Source organism: Bison bison, unplaced genomic scaffold (assembly GCF_000754665.1).
Source record: "Bison bison bison isolate TAMUID 2011002044 unplaced genomic scaffold, Bison_UMD1.0 scf7180017864333, whole genome shotgun sequence".
Taxonomy (NCBI): domain Eukaryota; kingdom Metazoa; phylum Chordata; class Mammalia; order Artiodactyla; family Bovidae; genus Bison; species Bison bison.
Window position 1 is genome coordinate 382,007 of NW_011494905.1, and position 26,857 is coordinate 408,863.

At 37.4% G+C, this 26,857-nt stretch overlaps 1 protein-coding gene across 4 annotated transcripts in view; it reads left to right on the plus strand.

Annotated features, from left to right (window-relative positions):
- Window positions 1–26,857, plus strand: part of VPS8 (vacuolar protein sorting 8 homolog (S. cerevisiae)) — a 302,860-nt gene that overhangs the window by 140,014 nt on the left and 135,989 nt on the right. For all 4 annotated transcript variants that reach the window (XM_010853860.1, XM_010853862.1, XM_010853861.1 and 1 more), the window contains 5 exons: window positions 4,614–4,696; window positions 5,451–5,535; window positions 7,036–7,134; window positions 16,146–16,235; window positions 19,247–19,293. In XM_010853860.1, the coding sequence (XP_010852162.1) occupies window positions 4,614–4,696; window positions 5,451–5,535; window positions 7,036–7,134; window positions 16,146–16,235; window positions 19,247–19,293 (404 nt within the window). The remainder of the gene's footprint in view (window positions 1–4,613; window positions 4,697–5,450; window positions 5,536–7,035; window positions 7,135–16,145; window positions 16,236–19,246; window positions 19,294–26,857) is intronic.

The following is a 26,857-nucleotide window of genomic DNA, read 5'->3' on the forward strand; positions in this document are numbered from 1 at the left end:
TAATTAGGATTTGAAATAGCTCAACTGGAATTCCATCACCTCCACTAGCTTTGTTCATAGTGATGCTTTCTAAGGCCCACTTGACCTCACATTCCAGGATGTCTGGCTCTAGGTGAGTGATCACACCATTGTGGTTATCTGGGTCATGAAGATCATTTTGTATAGTTCTTCTGTGTATTTTTTCCACCTCTTCTTAATATCTTCTGCTTCTGTAAATTGTGCTCATCTTTTCATGACATGTTCCCTTGGTATCTCTCATTTTCTTGAAGAGATCTCTAGTCTTTCCCATTCTATTGCTTTCCTCTATTTCTTTGCATTGATCACTGAGAAAGGCTTTCTTATCTTTCCTTGCTATTCTTTGGAACTCTGCATTCAGATGGATATTTCTTTCCTTTTCTCCTTTGCCTCTAGTTTCTCTTCTTTTCTCAGCTATTTGTAAGACCTCCTCAGACAACCTTTTTGCATTTCTTTTCCTTGATAGTTTTGATCACTGCCTCCTGTACATTGTCATGAACCTCCGTCCATAGTTCTTCGGGCACTCTGTCTATCAGATCTAATCCCTTCAATCTATTTGTCACTTCCACTGTATAGTTATAAGGGATTTGATTAAGGTCATACCTGAATGGTCCAGTGGTTTCCCTACTTTCTTCAATCTAAGTCTGAATTTCGCAATAAGGAGTTCATAATTTGAGCCACAGTCAGCTCCCAGTCTTGTTTTCCCTGACTGTATAGAGCTTCTCCATCTTTGGCTGTAAAGAATATAATCAGTCTGATTTCAGTATTGACCATCTGGTGATGTCCATGTGTAGAATCTTCTCTTGTGTTGTTGGAAGAGGGTGTTTGCTATGATCAGTGTGTTCTCTTGGCAAAATTCTGTTAGCCTTTGACCTGCTTCGTTTTGTACTCCAAGGCCAAATTTGCCTGTTACTTCAGGTATCTCTTGACTTCCTACTTTTGTGTTCCAGACCCCTATAATGAAAAGGACATCTTTTTTGGGTGTTAGTTCTAGAAGGTCTTGTAGGTCTTCACTGAACCGTTCAACTTCAGCTTCTTCAGCATGACTGGTCAGGGTATAGACTTGGATTACTGTGATATTGAATGGTTTGCCTTGGAAATGAACAGAGATCATTCTGTCATTTTTGAGATTCCATCCAAGTACTGCATTTTGTTTACTAAGTTTGTTTACTACAATGGCTACTCCACTTCTTCTAAGGGATTCTTGCCCACATAGTAGATATAATGGTCATCTGAGTTATATTCACCCATTCCAGTCCATTTTAATTCACTGATTGCTAAAATGTCGACATTCACTCTTGCCATCCCCAGGTTTGACCACTTCCAATTTGCTTTTGATTCATGAACTTAACATTCCAGGTGCCTATGAAATATTTCTCTTTACAGCATCAGACTTTGCTTCTATCACCAGTCATATCCACAAGTGGGTTTTGTTTTTTCTTTGGCTCCGTGTCTTCATTCTTTCTGGAGTTATTTCTCCACTGACCTCCCGTAGCATATTGGGCACCTACTGACCTGGGGAGTTCATCTTTCAGTGTCCTATCTTTTTGCCTTCTCATACTATTCATGGGTTTCTCAAGGCAAGAATACTGAAGTGGTTTGCCATTCCCTTCTCCAGTGGCCCATGTTTTGTCAGAACTCTACACCATGAATCTGTCTATCCCTCCACTAATCACTGTGAGAAAAAACTGATCACCACTTCTTTCTGTTTAGCCACTTGCTTGAGGGTGCTTTCTAGGAGTAGGATTTCTTAAAAGCTTAGCCACTCTAATTGTGAACACTAAGACAGTCTGTTTATAACTGATGACAAGATTTTGTCAGATAAGTAAGCTACAAAAATTAAGTACTTCTGGACCAATGCTGATTTTTTTTTATGGTAATATATTCCCAGCCAGAGGTTGAGACTCAGATAAAGAACATAGGAACGCAACAGTGAACCCTTTCTCTGCACAGCTGTGGCCCCATGACTGCTGCAGACTATCTTAGGAAAGAGAACAGCTGCTAAAATTTTGATTGTCTCTTAAATTATACTGAATACAAACAGTAATGTGGGTCCCTCATTTTGCCCCTATTTCTCTATTGGCAGGAAAAGTGAATCATGTTATGCATGGTGTTGCTATATATAAAATGATAAAAACTTTTTATGTAAATTACTAAATAAAACAGAAATAAAAACTAAACCTAAATGTAAAAGCCAAACCTTTAAAAGTAATCATAGTTAGTAATCTGTTATTGGGAATCCTTTTTGGGATTACCTGGGGATTTTTTTCCCTCACTCATTTTAGAAAGTAGAAAACTGATGACGCAAATTGCTCAAGGTCATCAGTAAAGTCAGAGCTCGGTTCCTTCCCTTCTCATCCAGCAGTCTTTCTCTTAAGCTGTTTTTCTTATATCAAAATTTTGTACTGATGTGAATGTTGATTGATACTTTCATTTATTAAAATGAATAAGATGAAAGTGCAGTAATGAAAGCATGTCAGAACTTCACTCATTGATCAGTGTTGTGACTTCTTTGCTGAATTGGATAACAGTTTTCTAATATTGGAAAAATGATTCCTTAATTTTTTTGTGCTGTTTTCAGTATAATGACTCCAACAAACAGACTTTTAAGTTTGATTCTCTTATTAACTTTATCTCCATCAATATCTTAGCCAGAAATTGTCATAGTTTTTCTGTAAAGGGCCAGAGAGTAAATATTTTAGGTTTTGTGGGTCATATATGGTCTCTGTCACATACTCTTTATTTTATAATCCTTTAAAAATGTAACAAGCCCTGATTTATAGCATTTATTAATTTCCATGGTGTAAGTATTCCCATCGTGGCTGATTTCAACCTTCCAGCGTGATATCACATTGCACATGAAGTTGGGGAGTGATGTACCATAACACACCCTTACATAATATTTCCACCGTACAGATAAAGTGAAAGTGTTAATCGTTCAGTTGTGTCTGACTCTTTGTGATCCCATGGACTGTAGCCGCCCAGGCTCCTCTCTCCATGGAATTCTCCAGGCAAGAATACTGGAGTGGATTGCCGTTTATTACTCCAGGGGATCTTCCTGACTCAGGGATTGAACCTGGGTCTCCTGCGTTGCAGGCACATTCTTTACCGTTTGAGCCATCAGGGAAGCCCACCATGCATTAAGGCTACAGTCTCTAACCTAGAGAGCATACACAGTAAAATACTTAGGAAGTGGTGAGTTTGGGTATTACCTTTGTTTTTATTTAATCGTAAGTTTATATAATTTTATTTTTAACAATGCCTGTATTTAACAGCCAGCTTAAAAATTCCTAGAAAGCTGACAGTTAGCTTCAACTCCCATAAGTTGGTTCAGACTCTCTCCAGCACTGGCAGTTGATCATGTTATTTCAAACTGAGGTTTTCAGCAGATATGTTCGCTCCATTATTGTCCTATATAGCAGTGCATTGTAATACTCAAAATGGATTAGAGTTCTGAAGTGTAAAGGTAGGCTAGGTTTTATTTCTTTCTGCCTTTGTAAAAAAATTAATTTGGAAGTAATTTCCTGTGTTTGAAAAATGTTTTGTTAAATGGCGTCCTGGAGTTCTGAGAAAGGGCATGTTACCCTGGATCTTGAACTTAAATATAGGAGAGAGCTTTCTGATACTGCTCTAATGATTAAGTAGTGATTGTGTTATATTTTGAGATTTATTTTAAAATATGTCTCATAGCCTGGTCATATATTTAGATACTTAGTTTGGTAAAGGTTAATTTTTTATTCAGCTGCTTCAGTTCAGTTCAGTTACTCAGTTGCGTCTGACTCTGTGACTCCATGGACTGCAGCACGCCAGGCCTACGTGTCCATCACCAACTCCCGGAGATTAACCAAACTCATGTCCATTGAGTCGGTGATGCCATCCAACCATCTCATCCTCTGTCATCCCCTTCTCCTCCTGCCTTCAATCTTTCCCAGCACCAGGGTCTTTTCAAATGAGTCAGCTCTTCCCATCAGGTGGCCAGAGTATTGGAGTTTCAGCTTCAGCATCAGTCCTTCCAGTGAACACCCAGGACTGATCTCCTTTAGGATGGACTGGTTGGATCTCCTTGCAGTCCAAGGGGCTCTCAAGAGTCTTCTCCAACAGCACAGTTCAAAAGCATCAATTCTTGGGCACTCAGCTTTCTTTGTAGTCCAACACTCACATCCATACATGACTACTGGAAAAACCGTAGCTTTGACTAGATGGACCTTTGTTGCAAAGTAATGTCTCTGCTTTTGAATATGCTGTCTAGGTTGGTCATAACTTTTCTTCTAAGGAGTAAGCGGCTTTTAATTTCATGGACACAGTCACCATCTGCAGTGATTTTGGAGCCCCCCAAAATAAAGTCTGCCACTGTTTCCACTGTTTCTCCATCTATTTGCCATAAAGTGATGGGATCGGATGCCATGACCTTAGTTTTCTGAATGTTGAGCTTTAAGACAACTTTTCCACTCTCCTCTTTCACTTTCATCAAGAGGCTCTTTAGTTCTTCACTTTCTTCCATAAGGGTCGTATGATTATGTGGCTGAAAGGACTCCTGAAGAGCTAATCAATAAAAGTAGATTCCAAAGTGTCTTTACTCATTTATTTTAAATATTCAGGTCCTTTTAGAATTGCTGCAGGCTGGAGGCATAGTTCAGTTTGAAGAGAGTCGACTCATCCGTATGGCAGAGAAAGCAGAATTGTAAGTTGTATTGAAGCCATGTATCAGTTCCCATAGAACTACTAAAGTATTACTTCTCTAACTTGAAGCCTGGTTGACTGATGCATTGCCATTTTTTTTAATTAAGAAAAGCTATGCATGTAATCATTTTAAAAAACCTAAATGCAAAAGTTTTTGCCTTTCAAGTCTAGAAGTTAGTTTAGTTTGCAGAAATTAATAGCAAGTAAATTTGAAGTTCTTGTTCATTTGTTTTAGTGTAAAAATGAAATATCAGTCTTACTGGTTTTTTTTACTTAAAATTTCCAGGGTATTTTTAAGATTTTTGGCAGTTACCTTACATTTATATTGTAAACAATGCAGAATTTAACATAGAAAACAGATGCAGCATGTTAGCACTATTGTTTATCTAGTTTGTTAAATATTTCATTTGACATGTTTAATTCTGAACAGGGAAACTTCATATTATTGATTGTATTAGTTTCTAATGCATTAACTATTTTTTATATGATATATTGTTGCTTTAACATTTATTTTATGCACATCTTTGAAATTTCTTATAAACATAGTATTCAGCAGCATTTTAAAACCTGTATTCAAAGGAATGGCAGATACTCATATTCCTTAGATACGATAACTTGATTTAACAGTAGAAATCACATCTACTGTATTCATTTTCCTTAATTCTAACCCCTATGCCTGAACAAATGTCTTAAAACAGTAAGTTGATAACCACCTGCCTGTTTGGTACACTGAAGTTTTTCCTTTTATGTTCTAGCTACCAAATTTGTGAATTTATGTATGAACAAGAACACCAATATGACAAAATTATTGATTGCTACTTACGTGACCCACTACGAGAGGTGAGTTAAGAGACCACTTTACCTTTTTTCTTACGCAGTTTTCTCCCTCACCTTATCAAGTAGAAGTAATTATTCAGTAGAAATATTTGGGCATATGTTTCTTCATTATTCAACAGCTGTTTATTGACTGCCTGTTATTAACTCAAGTGTATATTGATAATTTAAACAGATACATAGTTCCTGTAATTTTATAACTTATAGTTTATTGATGGAGACTGACAGTAAGAAAACCAAATATGTAATTGCAAATTGTGATGAGCGTTAGAGAAACTGGTTCCCACAGGAGTAAATAATGGGGGAACGAACTTATACAGAGCAGCCAGGGAAGGAATCTCAGATAAAATGCCATATAAACTGAGTTTTGGAATTTGAGAAGAAGCTAGTCAAGCAAGGAGCCCATAGAAAAAATGTTCCAGGGTAGGGAACAGAATACGCAAAGATCCTGAGGTGGGAAAATTTTTTGACTTGTTCAAGAAACTGAATAGGGATCATATAAATGAAGCAAAGATCAGTGTAAGTGGAGCATAATGGACAAGGGCAAGACAGATTTGATGTCAAACTAACAATGTGGACAGGGACCACCAAAGCAAAAGAATAATATTCACTCTGGGTTAATGAAATTGAGACTGAAATTAATTGGAACACATTTGCAACTTCTAAGAATGTACCCTAAACAGTTACTCTTTCTCTTTTAAGTCAGTCTTCCATTAGTTAAGGGGCTTCCCTGGTAACTCAGCTGATAAAGAATCTGCCTGCAATGCAAGAGACCCCAGTTTGATGCCTGGGTCGGGAAGATCCACTGGAGACGGGGTAGGCTACCCACTCCAGTATTCTTGGACTTCCCTGGTGGCTCAGCTGGTAAAGAATCTGCCTGCAGTGTGGGAGACTGAGTTTGATCCCTGGGTTGGGAAGATCCCCTGGAGAAGGGAACAGCTACCCACTCCAGTATTCTTGCCTGGAGAATTCCATGTACTATATTGTCCATGGAGTGGCAAAGAGTCAGATATGACTGAGTGACTTTCACTTCACTCCATCAATTAACCATCTCAAAATGGTTTCCTTCTCTAAATAATAGATATTTACCAAGACCGATACAGATAGTAGATCAGATCGGTTCAGTCACTCAGTCATGTCTGACTCTTTGCGACTCCATGGACTGCAGCATGCCAGGCTTCCCTGTCCATCATCAACTCCTGGAGCTTGCTCAAACTCATGTCCATTGAGTCGGTAATGCCATTCAACCATCTGATCCTCTGTCGTTCCCTTCTCCTCCTGACTTCAGTCTTTCCCATCCTAGGGTCTTTTGCAGTGATTCAGTTCTTTGCATCAGGTGGCCAGAGTATTTCAGCATCAGTCCTTCCAATGAATATTCAGGACTGATTTCCTTTAGGACTGACTGGTTTGATCTCCCAAGCCAAGGGATTCTCAAGAGATAGTAGATAGTGACTAAGTATTCTTGAGTGAATGAATGAATAAATTTTATTGTCTTGTGCTTTTCAGGAAGAAGTCTTTAACTACATTCACAATATCTTATCCATTCCTGGATACAGTGTGGAGGAGAAGCAGTCTGTATGGCAGAAGGCTATGGATCATATTGAGGTACTGATTCAGTAGAATTTTGAAAACTTTGCCGTATTTGTATAGATATCTCCCAAATTAAGTTTTTGCTAACTAAGTAGTGGGAGATATATTATTAAGTTGATTTGCTTGAGGGTTAACATCTTTTTCAGATAATTTATTCCACCTCACATTTGTGGAAAACCCATGCTGTATACAGCTTATTATGTCATGACTTCTGAAAATTACTCATGTTAAATCAGCTAGTTCACAAACTGGAATTTTAGTGTTTTTTCACAATGTTCTGAGGAATTCTGAGACTACTATTGATCTTTTCCCCTATTATGTGACAGGAGCCATTCCCTCAGTTACTTGATGGAATTTTAGAAACATCACTGCAACGAGTTATTCTCTCTGATGTATTTCCCTTATGTAAGAGGATGTATTTCTCTTATGTAAAAGGATGATGATTCTCATTTTGTTTATTAATGCTGTTTTATAGGAATGCAGTAATTGACTTTGAAACTAAAAGTTCTTTTTAAAATATTTGCTAGTTGTTAGTTGCTCAGCAGTGTCTGACTCTTTGTGACCCCATGGAGTAGGACCTGTCAAACTCCTTTGTCCATGGGATTTCCCAGGTAAGAGTACTGGAGTGGGTAGCCATTCCCTTCTCCAGGGGATCTTCCTGTCCCAGGGATCGAACCCAGGTCTCCTTTATTGCAGGCAAAATCTTTACTGTCTGAGCCAACAGATGGTTGGCCCCAAAATTTGCTTCAGATGCCTAAATACAGAGACTAATGTCAATATCAAAATCAGATGATTATATTCTTTGCTGCCAAAGATGGAGAAGCTCTGTACAGTTAGCAAAAACAAGACTGGGAGCTGACTGTGGCTCAGATCATGAACTCCTTATTGCAAAATTCAGACTTAGATTGAAGAAAGTAGGGAAAACCACTGGACCATTCAGGTATGACTAAAATCAAATTCCTTACGATTATAAAGTGGAAGTGACAAATAGATTCAAGGAATTAGATCTGATGGAGTACCTGAAGAACTATGGACGGGGGTTCGTGACATCGTACAGGAGGCAGTGATCAAGACCCTCCCCAAGGAAAAGAAATGCAAAAAGGCAAAATGGTTGTCTGAGGAGGCCTTACAAATAGCTGAGAAAAGAAAAGAGGCTAAAGGCAAAGGAGAAAAGGAAATATATACCCATCTGAATGCAGAATTCCAAAGAATAGCAAAGAGAGATAAGAAAGCCTTCCTCAGTGATCAGTGCAAAGAAATAGAGGAAAATAATAGAATGGGAAAGACTAGAGATCTCTTCAAGAAAATTAGAGGTACCAAGGGAACATGTCATGCAAAGATGGGCACAATAAAGGATGGAAATGGTATAGACCTAACAGAAGCAGAAGATATTAAGAAGAGGTGGTAAGAATACACAGAAAAACTATACAAAAAAGATCTTCATGACACTGATAACAAAGATGATGTGATCACTCACCTAGAGCCAGACATTTCTGGAATGAGAAGCCAAGTGGGCCTTAGGAAGCATCACCATGAACAAAGCTAGTGGAGGTGATGGAATTCCAGTTGAGCTATTTCAAATCCTAAAAGACATTGCTGTAAAGATGCTGCACTCAATATGCCAGCAAATTTGGAAAACTCAGCAGTGGCCACAGGAATGGAAAAGGTCAGTTTTCATTCCAATCCCAAAGAAACGCAATGCCAAAGAATGTTCAAATGACTGCACAATTGCACTCATCTCACACACTAGCAAAGTAGTGCTCAGAGTTCTCCAAGTCAGGCTTCAGTAATACGTGAACCGTGAACTTCCAGATGTTCAAGCTGGTTTTAGAAACAGTAGAGGAACCAGAGATCAAATTGCCAACATCCGCTGAATCATGGAAAAAGCAAGAGAGTTCCAGAAAAACATCTGTTTCTGCTTGATTGACTATGCCAAAGCCTTTGACTGTGTGGATCACAATAAACTGTGGAAAGTTCTGAAAGAGATGGGAATACCAGACCACCTGACCTGCCTCTTGAGAAATCTGTATCAGGTCAAGAAGCAACAGTTAGAATTGGACATGGAATTGTCCAATCTGTCCATTGGACAGACTGTTTCCAAATCAGGAAAGGAGTACATCAAGGCTGTATACTGTCACCCTGCTTATTTAACTTATATGCAGAGTACATCATGCGAAATGCCTTGCTGGATGAAGCAGAAGCTGGAATCAAGATTGTCAGGAGAAATATCAATAACCCCAGATATGCAGATGACACCATCCTTATGGCAGAAAGGAAGAACTAAAGAGCCTCTTGATGAAAGTGAAAGAGGAGAGTGAAAAAGCTGGCTTAAAACTCAGCATTCAAAATACAAAGTTCATGGCATCTGGTCCCATCACTTCATGGCAGATAGATAGGGAAACAGTGGAAACAGTGAGAGACTTTATTTTCTTGGGCTCCAAAATCACTGCAGATGGTGACTGCAGCTGTGAAATTAAAAGACACTTGCTCCTTGGAAGAAAAGCTATGACCAACCTAAACAGCATATTAAAAAGCAGAGACATTACTTTGCTGATAAAGGTCCATTTAGTCAAGGCTATGGTTTTTCAGTAGTCATGTATGGCTGTGAGAGTTGGACTATAAAGAAAGCTGAGCACCGAAGAACTGATGCTTTTGAACTGTGGTGTTGGAGAAGACTCTTGAGGGTCCCTTGGTTGGATTGCAAGGAGATCCAACCAGTCAATCCTGAAGGAAATCAGTCCTGAATATTCATTGGAAGGACTGATGTCGAAGCTGAAACTCCAATACTTTGGCCTCCTGATGTGCAGAACTGACTCATTTGAAAAGGCCCTGAGCAGGGAAAGAATCAAGGCAGGAGCAGAAGGGACAACAGAGAATGAGATGGTTGAATGGCATCACCGACTTGATGGACATGAGTTTGGGTAAGCTCTGGGAGTTGGTGAAAGATAGGGAAGCCTGGTGTGCTGCAGTCCATGGGGTCGCAAAGAGTCAGACATGACTGTGCGACTGAACTGAACTGATTATGTGTGTGATGAGGATGGCATCAAAATGCATTCTGAAAAAGGGCCCAGAAATCACTCCTCACTTTAGTTTTCTTAGGTTCAAAACATACAATATTCCTCAGAAACCAACAGAGTTAAAGAGCTGTTGGAATCTCTTCTGATTTTTTAGTCCTCTAATTATTGAGAAAAAGAAATAGTAATGACGGATGCTGAGGTAGTTCTAGTTTTGTAAATAACATTTACATCTACAAAGTTTGTTTCTTCCTCGTTGTAGCAAGGATCAGGAGATGGTGATGGGTTTAGAGATGTAGTGAAAGATATGATTATTCAACATGTTTTAAAATTTTTTACATATGAAAAATGATAAGAAAGGATGAGCTCTGAACCTTTCAGAAAGCATTGCATGTAATGTGAATACTTTTAATTCCTGATGATTATGAAGTTTAGATTAGAAATGTGAACAGCATCTAATATAAAACATCTGATGTGAAAAGTGTTACAGTCAGTAGGATGAAGGAATTGCCACACTTTCATTTACTGGATTGAGAACACATATATGTTATTTAGTCTTATCATGTTTCTGCTAACAACAAGATCAATATGTCTTGGTGAAAGAAAGAAAACCCAAGAAAACCTTCTTTGACTGTGAATTATATATTTTTTTTCTAATCATTTGGTATTGTTTTTCTTTTCATCATCCCCTTTAAGTCTTCATAGTTACATTATGGCTCATTGTTCTTTTCATTTCAACTGCATTATGCCGTGCTTTGAGCACATGGACTCCAGACATCCAAAAATGAAGCTGTGTCTCTCTGCATAATGTGAAACATGATGCATTAATCCATGAACAAACAAATTATTCAGCAGAAAACTCATACTGGTGAAGCAAGAAATATTTTTGCTGCACAACAATTATTTCTGCTGACTATTTTCCCCACATCTGTGCCTTTTATTTATTTTTTTTTTACCTTGAACTTTTTAGTACTTCTGAAGGTCACATTAGAAATCTGTAGACTTTTTGTTGAAGGTTTTGTGTGGCTTTTTTTTAATATAAATAAAATCAACATTAAGTGTGTAGAGGGAAAGTCCTTATAATAAAGTTTTCAGACAGTATACGTACATAGCGTATAGATTAGTGGTTCTTAACACTTTGCGAGGTACAGACTGCATTTGAGACTCTAATGAAAGATCTGGACCTGTGCTTCCTAGTCTTGCACATGTGCTTGGATGCATCATTTTGTTCCCTATTTAAGGATCCACAGATTTCTTAAAAGCCATTCTTAGGTTGGGTCTGTGGATTTCAGTAAAGAATCTCTCATTTAGATGGTTTTTCCAATATGGACAATTCATGTTTCATGAAATTTTTAAAAACACTTTTCATTTTGAAATATAAAGAGAAAAGTGCATAAAATAAAAGTACAGTTTAATAAAAAATTTAAAACTCAACATACCAGAAATAGTTATTGCTAGTACCCTAGACTGTTCCCATGTATCCTTTCCTCATCACGGTTCACTGCCTCACTAATATCAGAAGAACAAGGATAATGAGTATTTATCTTCGTTCTTCTGATAATTTATTACACTTTTATATATTGTCATTGCATCTGCCTGCACCCCTAAAAATATATGTTTTGTTTGGCTTGTTGCTGAACTTTATATAAATGAGGTTATACTCTGAGGTTATTCTCTTTTTCTCAATATTTTGAGAAATTTCTATATTTTGTTGTATGTAGCTGCAGTTCATTTTTATTATGGTACAGTATTAAATTTTATAAGTATTCTGTTCATTCTGTTGGTATCTTACATATGCATCTTGAACACAGCCACATGCATTTTTCTAGGACAGTGGTTCCGTTTGATCTCCAGTCCAGCATTACAGCATCAGCTGAGAACTTGATAGAAATGCTGTTTCAGTCTTCTCCTCAGGCCTAATGAATCAGAAACTCTGTCGACAGGTCCCAACAATATATTTTAATAAGCCCCTCTGGTGATTTTGATGCATGTTAACATTTGATAATCTCTGTTCTGGGGTGTGTAGTTGCCACTTAACTGGGATAAATACTTTAAACGTCAGCAGATGCCGGCATTGTGTGAGATTTTCCACTGACTCTGTATTCTTGCTGAACTTTTAAAATTTTGTCTGTCTAGTGGATGTATAATGACATTTCGTTTTGTTTTAAATTTACATATCCTTAATTACTGAGATTGATATATACATATTTATTGGCCATTTAAATTTTCTTTCTGTGACATCACTGTTCAAGTCTTTTGCCCATTTTTCTGTTAGAATGTCTCTTGTACTCATTCATGAAGGAATTCCTTGTAATCCTGGATGTTAGTCTTATTTTCACTGATACATATTGCAAGTATATTCTATTCCGTGGCTTTTTTCTATGGTTCTTTTTAAGAAAAGTTTTTTTTTTTTAAGTAGTCAGAATAATCAGTTTTTTTTCTTTGGTACTGAAGTCCTTCTGTATTGTTGTCTAAAAGCTTTCTTGTTTCTTTTTTCAACTTTAAATCTTAGACCCACCTAAAAGCAGTTATTGTATAGGGTTTGAAGTGGGGATTAATTAATTTTTTTAAAAATATGGATACCTAGTTCTCTGAGGAACAATTTTTTTCCATTTTTGAATCTTTCCCCCTTTTTAAAAATTGAAGTATAGTTGATTTACAATGTTTCAGGTATACAGCAAAGTGATTCAGTTGTATATATATATATTTTCCATTTCATATTCTTTTCCATTATAGGTTATTACCAGATATATATTGAATATAGTCCCCTGTGCTGTATAGTAGGTCCTCATTATTTATCTACCTTTTATATAGTAGTGTGTATCTGTTTATCCAAAATCCCTAATTGATCCCTCCCCACTTTCCCTTTTGGTTTCTGTAAGTTTGTTTTCTGTGTATGTGAGTCTTACTTCTGTTTTGTAAATAAATTCCTTTGGATCATTTTTTTTTTTAGATTCCACATGTAAGTGATATCATATGGTTATTTATCTTTCTCTGTCTGATTTCATTTAGTGTGATAATCTCTAGGTCCATCCATGTTGCTGCAGATACCATTATTTCATTCTTTTTAATGGCTAAGTAATATTCCATCATATACCACATCTTCTTTATCCAGTCATCTGTCTGTACACATTTAGGTTGCTTCCATGTCTTGACTGTTGTAAATAGTGCTGCTATGAACACTGGAATGCATGTATCTTTTTGATTTAAAGTTTTTATGTTTTCTAGGTAGACATATGCTCAGGAGTGGGATTGCTGGATCATATGATAGTTCTAATTTTGTTTTTTTGAGGAACCTCCATTTTCCATAGTGACTAAACCGGTTTACATTCCCACCAACAGTATAGGAGGGTTCCCTTTTATCCACACCTTTTCCAGTATTTACTATTTGTAGACTTTCTGATGATGGCCTTTCTGATCCATGTGAGGTAATACCTCATTTTAGTTTTGATTTGCATTTTTCTAACAGCAATGTTGAGCATGTTTTCATGTGCCTATTGGCCATCTTTTTGAGAAATGGAGAAATGTGTTTAGATCTCCTGCCTATTTATTGATTGGATTTTGTGTGTGTGTGCTGTAGGAGCTGTTTGTATATTTTGGAAATCAATCCCTTATTGGTTGTATTGTTTGCAAATATTCTTTCCCATTCTGAAGGCTATCTTTTTATTTTGTTTATGTTTTCCTTTGCTCTACAAAAGCTTGTAAGTTTGATTGGGTCCCATTTGCTTATTTTTGCTTTTGTTTTCAATACTCTAGGAGATGGATCCAAAAAAATATTGTTATGATTTATATCAGAGTGTTCTGCCTAAGTTTTCCTATAGGAGTTTTACAGTATCTGCTTTTACATTTAGGTCTTTAGTCCATTTTGAGTTTATTTTGTATATGGTGTTAGAGAATGGTCTGTTTTCATTCTCTTACATGTAGCTGTCCAGTTTGCCCAGCACCAGTTATTTAAGAGGCTGTCTTTTCTCCACTGTGTATTCTTGCCTTGTCATAGATAAATGACCGTTAGTGTGGGTTTGGGTTTATTTCTGGGCTTTCTTTGCTGTTCCATTGATCTGTGTCCTAGCAATAGTTATTTTAAAAGATTACCTTTACACACTGCTCAACAGTGCCACCTTATCATGAGATGTCAAGAATCTCTGTGTTTTGTCTTTTTCTGGGTCTTGTTCTGTTTGATTGGTCTTGAAGTCACTACTTGAAATATTGTTGTTTTATAATAAGTCTTCATATTTTTAAAAGAATATTGGCTGCTTAGTTCCAAATACCTTTTAGAATCAACTTGTCAAGTTCCTAACCTTATAATTTTGACAGGGATTGCATTGAATCTTTGAATCTTCTTTAATCTGACATCTTTACATTATGAGGCTTCTGCCTTATGACCATATGGTGTAACTGTCTGTTCAGTATCTTTCTGGAGTGTTTTATAATTTCCTCTGTAGATTCATCTACTGTTAGATTTATTGTCACAACTTCATATATTTTAGCAAAACACTAATGTTAATAATATGGTTAAAATTTTATTTCTGACATACAATGTTTAGTATAAAGATTTTTGTGGAAGTCTTCTATTTCTAGTATGCTAAAATTTTCTCCCTTATTCTGTTTTTGTCATAAATTTTATTGATATTAAATCAGCCTTGAATTCTATGGATAAATGCAACTTAGAGCCTGTTATATTATCTTTTTTATACATTGTTAGATTCTGTCTTTATCAATGTTCGCAGTTAAGACCAATGTGTAATTTTCCTTCCTTCCTTATGTTCTACAGGGTTTAGGTATCAGAGGTTTGTTACCCTTATATAATGAGCTGAAGAAGTTTCCTTTTTTCTATTCTCTGTAAGAGATTAATTAACTTTGTAATTATTTCTTCCCTAAATGATTGCTGGGAACTTACCAGTAAAGCTATATGGGCCTGGAGTGTTTTATATAGGAAGATTTTTGACTATTCATTCAATTTCTTTAGTGACTACTAATCAATGCAGATTTTCTATTTCTTAAGTCAGTTTATTGAATTACATTTTTCTAAGAATTTAGCCATTTTGACTAAGTTTTCAAATTCTGGACACAGATTAATTCTTAATAGTTTATCTTTTTAATATCTGAAGATCAATAGTAATATCCCTCTTTTTATATGTGATATTGATTAGTTGTGCCTTTTCTGTTTTGAGTTGTGTTGTATGAAAATAGTATAAACTACAGTTATTTGTGTCAGCTAAGTATTATTAATTCTAAAATACCAACACAAAATTATTAGATATATATCATGAATATTGCAGTCATGATAGTTCATTGTATTTTTATTTGACAGTATAATATGTTGATCTATAGACAGCCTTTGCATTTTAGCCATGGATCATACAATTGAAAAGGTAGAATAGGGTCACAGAAACCAAGTAAGAAGAGAGTTTCAAGAAGAAAGGGATAGCCAGTAATGTCTAGGAAAGTTCAAGGAGAGGGCAGATGGCAAGTCTTAGATTTGACAGAAATAGGTCTTATTAACAGTGGTCAACCTCTTAGTGTCATTTGAGATTTACAACCTTAAGTTAATTTCTTAAGACAATTTTGGTTTTAAAATCTACAAGGCATTGGAGGTAAAGTTTCAGAAGTCTTAGCTAAAGAAATAGCAACTGTGTGGGTTTTTTTTGTTTTTTTTGTTTCCACTTCTTTAAGTTATTACTTTAAGCTCAAGGGTAAATTCACTAGCAGGGAATTTGGGGAGCTTTCATTCATCCTGTAGCTATCATGGCCTAAATCCAGAATTTTAGTGCTTTCATTTTCTACAAATTCTGAATTACCTTTTATATAAAAATCTGATTTTTTTTTTACATGATGTTTTTCTGATTTTGCTCACTTGCAATATGTTTTTAAATTGTGGCCCTATATTGAGGTCTTCTGAAAAGCAGTATAGAAGCTCGTGAAAGTATTGATGTTGGTATTATGCATCACATTTGTGGAAATTCTATTTAAATTTAACACTGAAGATTATTTTATCTTTTTCTTTTGTTACAGGAACTTGTGGCCCTGAAGCCGTGTAAAGCTGCAGAGCTGGTTGCTACTCACTTTTCTGAACAGATCGAAACAGTCATTAAGAAACTTCAGGTAAATTCTGCAGAACATCTAGTGGAGAGGCAGTTACTGAATACCCACCTAAGAAATCTGTATTGTAATGGTTTCTTCCCCTCGTTCTTGCCTTAATAGCAGTTTCTGCACATTGTGTGTGTGCGTGGGCATGCTTAGAAGCAATTCTGTGATAATCTAGGTCCAGAAATGAGGGAGTTTATCTTTGTGCATAATGAATATTACCATCACAGAAACATTTTTGGAAATATAACCTGTACTTACTCTAAAATTGTAATCCACAGAGGGTCCTCCCCCCCCGCCCCCCACAACTCTTATTTTTTTCTATAGTGACTATGACCATATTCTCTTCGGAGTTGATGTTATTTGTTTAGATTTCTATCATGCTCCTATTGGGCTAATGCCGTCTATTTAGAACTTTTTTGGGGGAAAATCTTAGCTAGAATACAGCTGTTTTAATGCTGAATACTGAGATGCTCAGTTTGAAGTACTGTTTAATGGACCAGCATTCCATTTGTCACTACTGTGGTAGTGCTAGTAGTGAGTTTTGCTCACTACCATTGTGGCCACAAGTGATAGAGATTAGGACAATGACAGGGGCATGTAGCACAACCGAGAGTCCTCAGGTAGTAATTACAGTAGTGGAAGTTAGGTATGCAAGAGGGAAACCAAAGTAGTGGTGGGGGGTGGGGGGGAGCGCAGCTGGCATGAGTGATAAAAGATATGGATTTGATTTCATTTCATTCATTCATATTCACACTACGTACTACTGTGGTCCTACTCTGTACCACAGTATGGTAGGCTCTGGGGGGGCACTAATCAGAATATAGTCTTTTTCGTAATTTTTCCTGTGGAATAAAGAAGCACTTATATAACCATAGTATAGTGTTATAAGCGCTACACCAGACATACATAAAAAGTGCTGTAGGAACAAGAGGAGAGAGTGACAGACTGTGTGAGCAAGTCAGACAAGTGTTCCCAGATACGCCCAAACCGGGTCTTGAATAATTGGTGTCAGTTTTCCAGGCAGAGAATTGAAAAGGGCATTCTAGATAATGGGCTCTAGGTGAGTAAAGACTTGAAGGCATGAAGCAGCATTCATATTCAGAGAATGATGTGGTGAAGACGATGGTGGAAGAAGCATTATATTAATCTGTAAAAGGTATATTGGAAGGAAGGAATTAAATGTATAGAGACTGGAAAATAAGAGTCTGGGGGCTGATATTGAACAGTCATGTATATAATGCTAAGAAATTATGCTATATCTCCTGTGTGCTGGAGACTGAAGTTTTTTTTTAAGCAAAGGAGTGATACCGGTAGATTCATTTGATAGAATATTAACTCTGTGTGTGGAGAATGGGCTGGCAAAGAGAGCAAATAGAGGCGAGACCAGTTGGAAGGCAAAAGGTCTTGGCAAGAAATGGTTAGGACAGGATGAAAGCAGTGCCAGTGGAGAGGACAAGCCTAAGACACATTTGTGAAATAAAGTGTGTGGGGCTTGGAAATTAGATGAATGTGATGGGTGGAGTAAAAAATGACTCCTGGGTCTATAGGGTTGGTTGTCCAGTATGATGAGGCCCATTAACTCAAGATAAGGAGTCATCTATTAATTCAGTGAATATTTCTTTTGGCTGTGGGCCAAAAGAAAGAAGAGAAAAGTCACTCAGTTGGGTCCAACTCTATGACCCCATGGACTGTACAGTCCATGGAATTCTTCAGGCCAGAAAACTGGAGGGGGTAGCCTTTGCCTTCTCCAGGAGATCTTCCCAACCCATGGATTGAACCCAGGTCTCCCACATTGCAGGCGAATTCTTTTCAGCTGAGCCACAAGGGAGGCCATGGGCCAAAAGCACACTGATAAAGTGATAAGGATATAAAAACATATACAGTTGACTCTTGAACAATGCAGGGGTTAGGGGTGCCAATCTCAATGCAGTCAAAAGTCCCTATATAACTTTTGTCTAACTACTGATAGCCTACTGTTGGCTGGGAATCTTACCAGTAACAGAAACCTTCAGTTAACACATGCTTTGTCTATTATATGTATTATATACTGTATTCTTAGAATAAGTGAGCTAGAGAAATGAAAATGTTATTAAGAAAATCTTAAGGAAGAGAAAATACATTTACGGTACTGAACAAAATTTATCAATACTGTTGTATATTTATAAGATGAATCATCTATCAGTACTCATATCAATATTGTCTTATAAAAGCACTGTATATGTTATATATATTATTAAAACATGACATCAAAAATGAAAAAATGTGAAAAAGAAATTTGTATTTGTTTACAAGCATAACAACTCATGCATTGATAATGAAAAAGCAGTATGATTGCTTTATGGTAGCCTAGTGTAATTGATATGTTTGCTTCATGGTAAGCCTTGCCTGTGCACTAATGAGTGAATTGTTATAAAATTTTTATATCATGCAGTATTGTTGTTGTTCAGTCACTCAGTCGTATCCGACTCTTTGTGACCCTATGGACTGCAGCACAGCAGGCTTAACTTGTTGTAGTTTGCTGTCTCTTCTGTAGTTGATTATATTGGAAAGGTAATGAGCTTTTTTGGTGGTGGTTGCTATTTGAGCCTCACCTAGATTAACTGTCTCACAGTTGGCCATTGTCACAGGGAGAACCAGGTGAGGCAGGGTGAACCCATCTGTGCAGCCAGAGCAGGTCAGAGCAGTTGCTCTGGACCCATTCCAAGGGTCTTCATGCTGGGAACTGTTACAGGATTTGTCTCAGTAGAGGGCATTTTTTTTTTTTTTTTTGGCAAGGGTTGAGGGGCAAAACAATGTATTTATATTTCTTCTGCACTCAGAATTGAATATGTGACAATGATTAGAATTACTAAGAAGAAATGACCTCCAAATGATTCTTCAGCATTTCTTAGATCTGCACAGAGAGCTTACTAGAAGTAAACATATGCATACATGCTTTTTAAAGGGATGTTCTAAAATTCTTTATCACAGCATAGTTGAAAGAGTTTGTTTTAATATTTAATTGTATTCTTTATTTTTCTGTTCAGAACCAGGTTTTGCTTTTCAAGTTTTTAAGAAGCCTTCTTGACCCAAGGTATGTTTATAAAATTTAGTTTTTCATAATACATGGATGAAAAACCAAAGGAAATGAATTGAGTTTTAGAAACTGACTCATGATATCCAGATGGTATAGTTAGCTCTTGATTTTTAATATTAGCAGGAGTACTGGTTATAGAGATTATTCTAAATACATGATTGGAAAATTGATTACATCTTGAAGGTATATTTTTCTTCCCATTTGAATGTGAACCTACATGATAAATTGTCATCTATTAAATAAAATAATGAAGGCATGCCATTAGGACATGTTTTAGGAAGAATTTGATGACCATTTAGCTTCCCCTGCCTCTGGTAGCATCACTCCTTCTGATTCCTTATTCTATACTGTAGATTGACAGCTTTACTTTTCAAAGTAAATAACCTAGTTCCCAGCCCACCTTTAAATGTATTACTTTTTAAACTTTCATTTGAAATGTTTAGTTTTAAATAACTTTCTGGAGGTGTGGGAAGGAAAGTTTAAATGTTTCTTTAAGTGCTCCTGTAATACTCATCAAATAAAAACTAAACCAAGGAGATGATGAGATTAGTAATGGGTTTGTAAGCAGAGCAGCTCTGTATATGAGATCTTAATGTCTTCCTGCCCTGGTGGCTCAGACAGTAAAATCTGCCTGCAATGCAGGAGACCTGGCTTTGATCCCTGGGTTGGGAAGGTCTCCTGGAGAAGTGAATGGCTGCCCATTTCAGTATTCTTGCCTGGAGAATTCCATGGACAGGGGAGCCTGGCAGGCTACAGTCTATGGGTTGCAAAGAATCGGACATGACTGAGCAACTAACAGTTTTAAGACAGTCACTCTTAACCAGAATTGTGTGTCAGAATCACCTAAGAAACTTTTAAAAATATAGGTGCCTGAGCCCAACCCCACAGAGTTATCATGATGTACATGTGGAGTTAAGCATCACTGACTTGAATGTAATATTCTAGGGTGACATAGCTTTCACATGCCTTGTAATGTACACTAGCCATTGAAAACAGTCATATACTTACTTTTGAGATTCGGTTCAGTTGCTTAGTTGTGTCCCACTCTTTGCGACCCCATGAACTGCAGCGCGACAGGCCTCCCTGTCCATCACCAACTCCCGGAGTTTACGCAAACTCATGTCCATTGAGTTCATGATGCCATCCAACCATCTGATCCTCTGTTGTCCCTTTCTCCTGCCCTCAGTCTTTCCCAGCATCAAGATATTTTCAAATGAGTCAGCTCTTCGCATCAGGTGGCCAAAGTATATTATTATAAAAATAAAAAATTTTGGTTATTCTAGTATTCTCTGCCTATTTAAATGCCAAAATACCAGGAATTTTGTAGAATGTAAAAATTTTTTGAAATTTCTACCATTTAAACCTTAACCAGATTATGCCTCTTTAAATTGAGTCATACAGATGTGTGGATGTTGAGAAAAGCAGTCTGACTACATACCCTCCTGAGCTCCAGTTCAATACCTTTTCAAAGTATCTATGTTTTAATTCCCTGGTTGCAGAAATTACTGAGGCTTGACATCTTTTTATAATTTGTATGAGTCATTTGTTCTTCCTTCAGATCCAGTTTGGGCCCTAGCCCACTGCTGGAATTAACTGATAGAGATACCTTAGAATTATGATTAGGGGTAGGAGGGAAGGAAGAAAGCTGGGAGAAGGATGGGGCTGAGGGTGGAGCTGAGAAGAAGGGATATGAGGCCAAGGAGGACTGAGCTAAGTGGAAGAGGAAGGAGGTGCCCAGCCCTTTCTCTGGATCCCATGTCCCTTTTTTCCCCAGATCAGAATTCCTTCTATCCCACCAGTATCAGGTCCATTCTCTTAAGACCTGACTCCTCTTCCCCTTGAATAATTTATTTTAACTGAGTCCTTGTTCTCCAACCATCCTACCTGGAGATACTCAAGGTGGAAGGACAGAGAAGTTCAGCTTTGAACTTGGTCTTTTCTCATATGTAGCAAAGTATAGAGGACAATGGTGTTGAAATCTTAATTTTTAAAATAAGTATTAGGTATAGTGTCAGTATAGTCATTTGCTATGCTATTGCTCTGATATTTAATTTAGTTAAACTTCACAGTAATAAAAATGGCAAATCACAAGAGTATTAGAGGTCTTCCATGAAAAGTCCTGCTGTATTATTACCTATACCTAGATTATAAATATGTTATAAGGTAAGATCCTTTATAACATACGAGCGACTGAACTAAAGATCCTTTAGAAGTACTATGACAATTGTTTTGTTCACTAGCAAAACACAAATAATTTTACATTTACTCAATATATCCCTGGTGGCTCAGTGGTAAAGAATCTGCCTGCCAATGTAGGGGACACAAGTTCAATTCCCAGGTCGGGAAAATCCCCTGGAAAAGGAAATAGCAACCCACTCCAGTATTGTTGCCTGGGAAATCCCATAGACAGAGGAGCCTGGCAGGCTGTTGTCCATGAGGTTACAAAAGAATCAGATGCAACTTAGCGACTAAACAATAGCAGTATATTTTATCTCCCTACATATCTCCCAACCCAGGATAATTAACTCTAAGTTAATTTTTCACACATTACTCCTTCCTTGTCACATCAATTCAGCTCTGAGGCTCTGTCTCACCTACTTCAGAGAGAAGCAGTGCACACACAGTCCTTTCCCTTTCCTCTCCCCACAAAGCCACATGACCTGGAATGTCCTCACTTTTGATAAGAGCCAGGTCCCCAGCTTTACTTTAGCCTAGAGAAATTAAGAGTTGACAAAGATTCTCCTCTTGACCAAACTTTATTCAGACTCCTCTGAGCCCTCTGCTCCACTAGGTCTGACCTTGGGCTTCCATCTCTGTTTTTGTGGAGTGTGTTTTGAAGAATCCTGCTATGTCAGTTTAGCCAGAATCCTTACCCTCAATATGTGGTCACCCTTGATATCTGTCCAAATTTCTTATTCCCTACCACCCCCCCCCAGGAAATATCTGATCATCTTGGCCTGCCTTCAGCAAGTATTCTGTTAGGTCAGTTTGTCAAAGAATTATCCTATGCTCTTAGTATAGGATAAGAACCTACCTGTCTAGGTTCTGTCCATGGACTGTCCCCTACCCCATGGCTATCTCCACTTCTTGTGTTTGAGTTGAGCCCAGTCTGTCTCCCTTACTGCAACACCCCATTGTATTCCTCATGCCTATCATGATAGTCCAAATAAAGTCTACCTTACCGTTTTAACAAGTGTCATGGATAATTTTTTCTTTAACAGAAAAAGACTGAAAACTTCAGCTCCACCTTTAAAGAGAGCGTACTTTCCTACTGATCCACCATATCCAAGATGCCAAAGACCTGGTGTTCTGCTTTGAGAGTCCCAACCCAGAACCCATTACACTTCATCCTCTTACTTTATGTCTTACCTAGGAGGCAGGCATCAGTTTTGATTATGCTGTAAACTTATTTTAAATTTGATGTTTGGCGTTTCAGTACAGTCATTTTTATATAAACAGTATTTTTTTTTTCTAATTTTATTTTATTTTTAAACTTTACATAATTGTATTAGTTTTGCCAAATATCAAAATGAATCCGCCACAGGTATACATGTGTTCCCCATTCTGAACCCTCCTCCCTCCTCCCTCCCCATACCATCCCTCTGGGTCGTCCCAGTGCACTAGCCCCAAGCATCCAGTGTTGTGCATCGAACCTGGACTGGCAACTCGTTTCTTACATGATATTTTACATGTTTCAATGATCGTGTCTCAATTAACCCATAAAAGCCTGTTTGATTCACAATGTTAATATATCATACCAGTGAGGGTAGGAAAAACTGTTTTCCTTCTACCTGTCTAGGTTCTAGGCAGGTTAAGAAGAGAAAGGCATATAAATTTATTGAGTGTTTTATGTGATATGGAAACTTTGATAAGGAAATGAAGACCTGAAGAAGCACTTAAACCTGAGCATTTTATGCTAGGTTTGACGAAGAGTAGAAAGTCATGGACAAATGTACTAGGACTGAAGGCTATGAGCTAAGGGTAATTAATACACCGGGGGAAACTTAGCAAGAATGTTTGTTTGGATTCCTCTCAGTGTCTCTCTGTCTTCAGAGATGAGGAAGCTCCTTCCCTCTAGGAAGAGAGAGAATACCTTTCATAAGTAGTAAGTCAGTGTTAGTCACTCACTCATGTCTGACTCTTTGTGACCCCATAGACTGTAGCCCACCAGGCCCCTCTGTCCATGGAATTCTCCAGGCAAGAATACTGGAGTGGGTTACCATTTCCTTCTCCAACCTTTCATAAGGTAGTCTTGTGATCTGTTCCATGGGAGAAGGGGAAGGGCAGAGAGTCCATCAATATGCCAACAAGCTAAATTTTGGGAAAGTGTGTCCTGAACCCCATCACTGATAATATGTACATTGAATTCTGGATTGAGGGGGAGGAAGGTTAGGAAGGTTGAGTTCAGAGAAAGTAAGGAGGCATTGCTTCCAAAGCCTGCCTTATACCAAGTTCTGAATTATAGTTTGTCTTGAGTGCCCTCTGAACTCTGCCTCCTCCCACTCTGTCCTCTTCTTTCAAGGGGTGCAGGGTGCACACACTTCTTCAAGCTCCCCACTTTATTAGCACATTCAGAAATATAGTATTGATCCTAGGTAAAATCCAAGATTAACTTCTTCCATCCCCAATCAAAACACTCAAAACTCTTGCCAGTTGCTTGTCAATTTCTGTATCATGTGACACTTTTACAGTGAGAATGTACAGTTACCATATGAATACAGTGAAGTATACACAACTTTGAAAAAAGCCCTTTTTCAATGCCAGTTGACCTCAAGGTAGTATGGACTAGTTTACATTGATCTCTGAATGATTTCCCATCACAGTTTAGCCTTTGTAAATGAGTATGCTGTTGACTGATCTGAAGTAAAGGATTAGAATCTTTGCAGGTATTGGGAAATCTGAAGTGGGAACCGAGGGGAGTATAGAAAAAGGGGTTTAGGGTCAAAAGAACATCAAGAGAAGGTAGACTGGTTCTGCCTAGCAGTTTTCCCTGGCAGACAACTTCAGACTATTTTTACCTTTGATTGTTCTCTTTCTGTTCTTCTTAAGCAGTAAGACTTTTTTTTAAACATCCAGGTTTTTCCTCTCATGAAGCTCCTATAGCGGCATTCTGGAAAGTAGAGAAAATGAAAGAAAGTTATTTTGGGGTGGGGACTGCTTATATATATGTGTCAAATCAGAATATTACTTTTTTTTTCCTCTTGCCCCAAAAACCTGAGTTAGTAGGATTTGCCCTCATTCGTGTGTGTGTGTGTGTAGTTTATGCATATTTGATTTAAAATTTACTTGTATTTATTGAGTACTTAAAGCAAGAGTTTATTATTTCATTATTTTGTCAACAGCATTTTTTAGGGAACCAATAATCTAGTTGAATTCTCATGTGTATTTCTCTATTTTCTTTATCCAATGTCTTTAAGTTACCTTTGCTCTGTAAATAATGTCCTTTGTAGAATTAATTGACCTACAAAGATATTGGTGGCATTTGTATATAGAAAGATTAGATAGTTTTGAAGGGAGGGAGGTTAATCCTCCAGAAGCAAATTATTTGCCTGAATTGAGGCCGACAGCCTGGGAGAGAAAGGATTTGCATCCTCCTCCAATTTCCTTCTTTTGAGAACAGCTGCTACATAAAACTCTACCCCACCCCTACTCCCCAGGTGTCTTCCTGCTGGCCAGGAATTCTTAGCGCAGTTCTGATACTTTACACCCAGGTGCAGGTCTTTGTACAGTGGGGATGCTTGAGTGACAATGCAGAAGGACACTGATCGTTTTCGTGGGGCTATGAGCTTCAGAAGGAATGAAGAGAATGTACAAGTGTGTTTATATTTATAGTATTTTCCTCAGTACAGTTTTCTCAGTAATGTCGATTTTAGCCTTTGTTAACAATGTTCTGGATGCCTCTGAAATATGTGGTATGATTTTCTTGTAGGAAAAAAAAATATAAAACATCACATTGTGTTTCTAAGTCTTTAATCAAAATAAAGTAAAAATTGAACATTGCTAAGGAAATGAGTGTCTTTGCCAAGGAACAAAAACATAGATTATGGAAATGGTTATACATTGATTTAACTTGTATCTGTCACTTTATCTGGATAATTTTGAAGGGATATTTTAAGATACTGACACAGTGTTGAAATAGCATATTTCAAAGTTAAAAAGAAAAGAATATTATATATCTTCATGAACTTTAACATATAAAAATGCATTCCTATTTCAGTGAGTGCCTACTTGGCCAGACTCACCATCAGATACTCTATCTCTGGTTAGTATTTTTGCCAGCAGCTCAAATTCAGTCTTCTAAATCCTTACACATCATCATCTCCTAATCTCCTTTCAGGTAACTAGATGATTGGATGGCTGGGTGGATAGACAGCTTACATTCAATTATATCTTTGTTCCTTAATAATTCTCTATAGTGAGATTGTTGTCTGCTAAGCAATGTGTGAGAGATTGAAATAGCTCAGAATTATACTGTTTTTTCAATCTCAATGTGTTTCTCCTCCTTTATTTTCTTTCTTAGCAAATGGCAGTATCCACATATTTATTTCATTTAAAAACTTACTGAGTAACTATAGCATACTAAGCACTGTGACAGGCATGGGAGATAAAATGGTGAATAGGATGGCACCCTGGCTTCAGAGGCAATTGTAGTGTAAGCGTTTTAAATAAAATACTAGGTGCGATGATGAGTTTAACTTTTCTTCACCGCTCCTCTGCACCTTTTCAGCCCTACTACACAGAATACGTTAATCATCAAAATGTACCTCTTGGCTATCTCTTATATGTGAGTCCTCCTCTTGGCCCCCTCCAATCCCCTCGTTCATTCCTTCAGTATCACTCTCCTGGTCTCTGTTGCTGTTCTCGTAATCAGCCCTCTTAATTTTTCTACTTCTCTTTTCAAACAGCCAAATAATGATAATGTTCTGTTTCCCTTTCTCAAAGTTCTTTTAGCTTCTGTTAGCCAGGGTAGAATCCTGGATTTATAATATAAAAGACCCTTCTTAATTTTATTCAGGAGTATTGGTTCAACTGAATTTTCTTCCATTCTGCCATTTCTCTTTTCCCCTTTGTTCCTCAGTAGTATTGAACTATTTGTTCATGGGATACAGGCTTGTTCTGCCTGCCCTTTCAATATGTGTTCCTTCTTTTTAGTCCACTTTCTTTTTTTCATAGTTTAACCTATATGTATTAAGTGCTCTAAGGTTATACATATGCTTTGCTCCAGTGAGTCCATTTTGGAAAATATATTCTAAGAAAATACCATAAGAAAAAAGTAGTTAATATTAAATTATCCCTATCAGCATACTTATAGTGAAAAAACTGTCTAAGAAAGTAGATGAGGGAAGCAGCTATCTAAATAGTAAGATCAGTTCAGTTCAGTTGCTCAGTCGTGTCCAACTCTTTGCGACCCCGTGAATCGCAGCAAGCCAGGCCTCCCTGTCCATTACCAACTGCCAGAGTTCACTCAGACTCACGTCCATCGAGTCAGTGATGCCATTCAGCCATCTCATCCTCTGTCATCCCGTTCTCCTCCTGCCCCAATCCCTCCAGCATCAGAGTC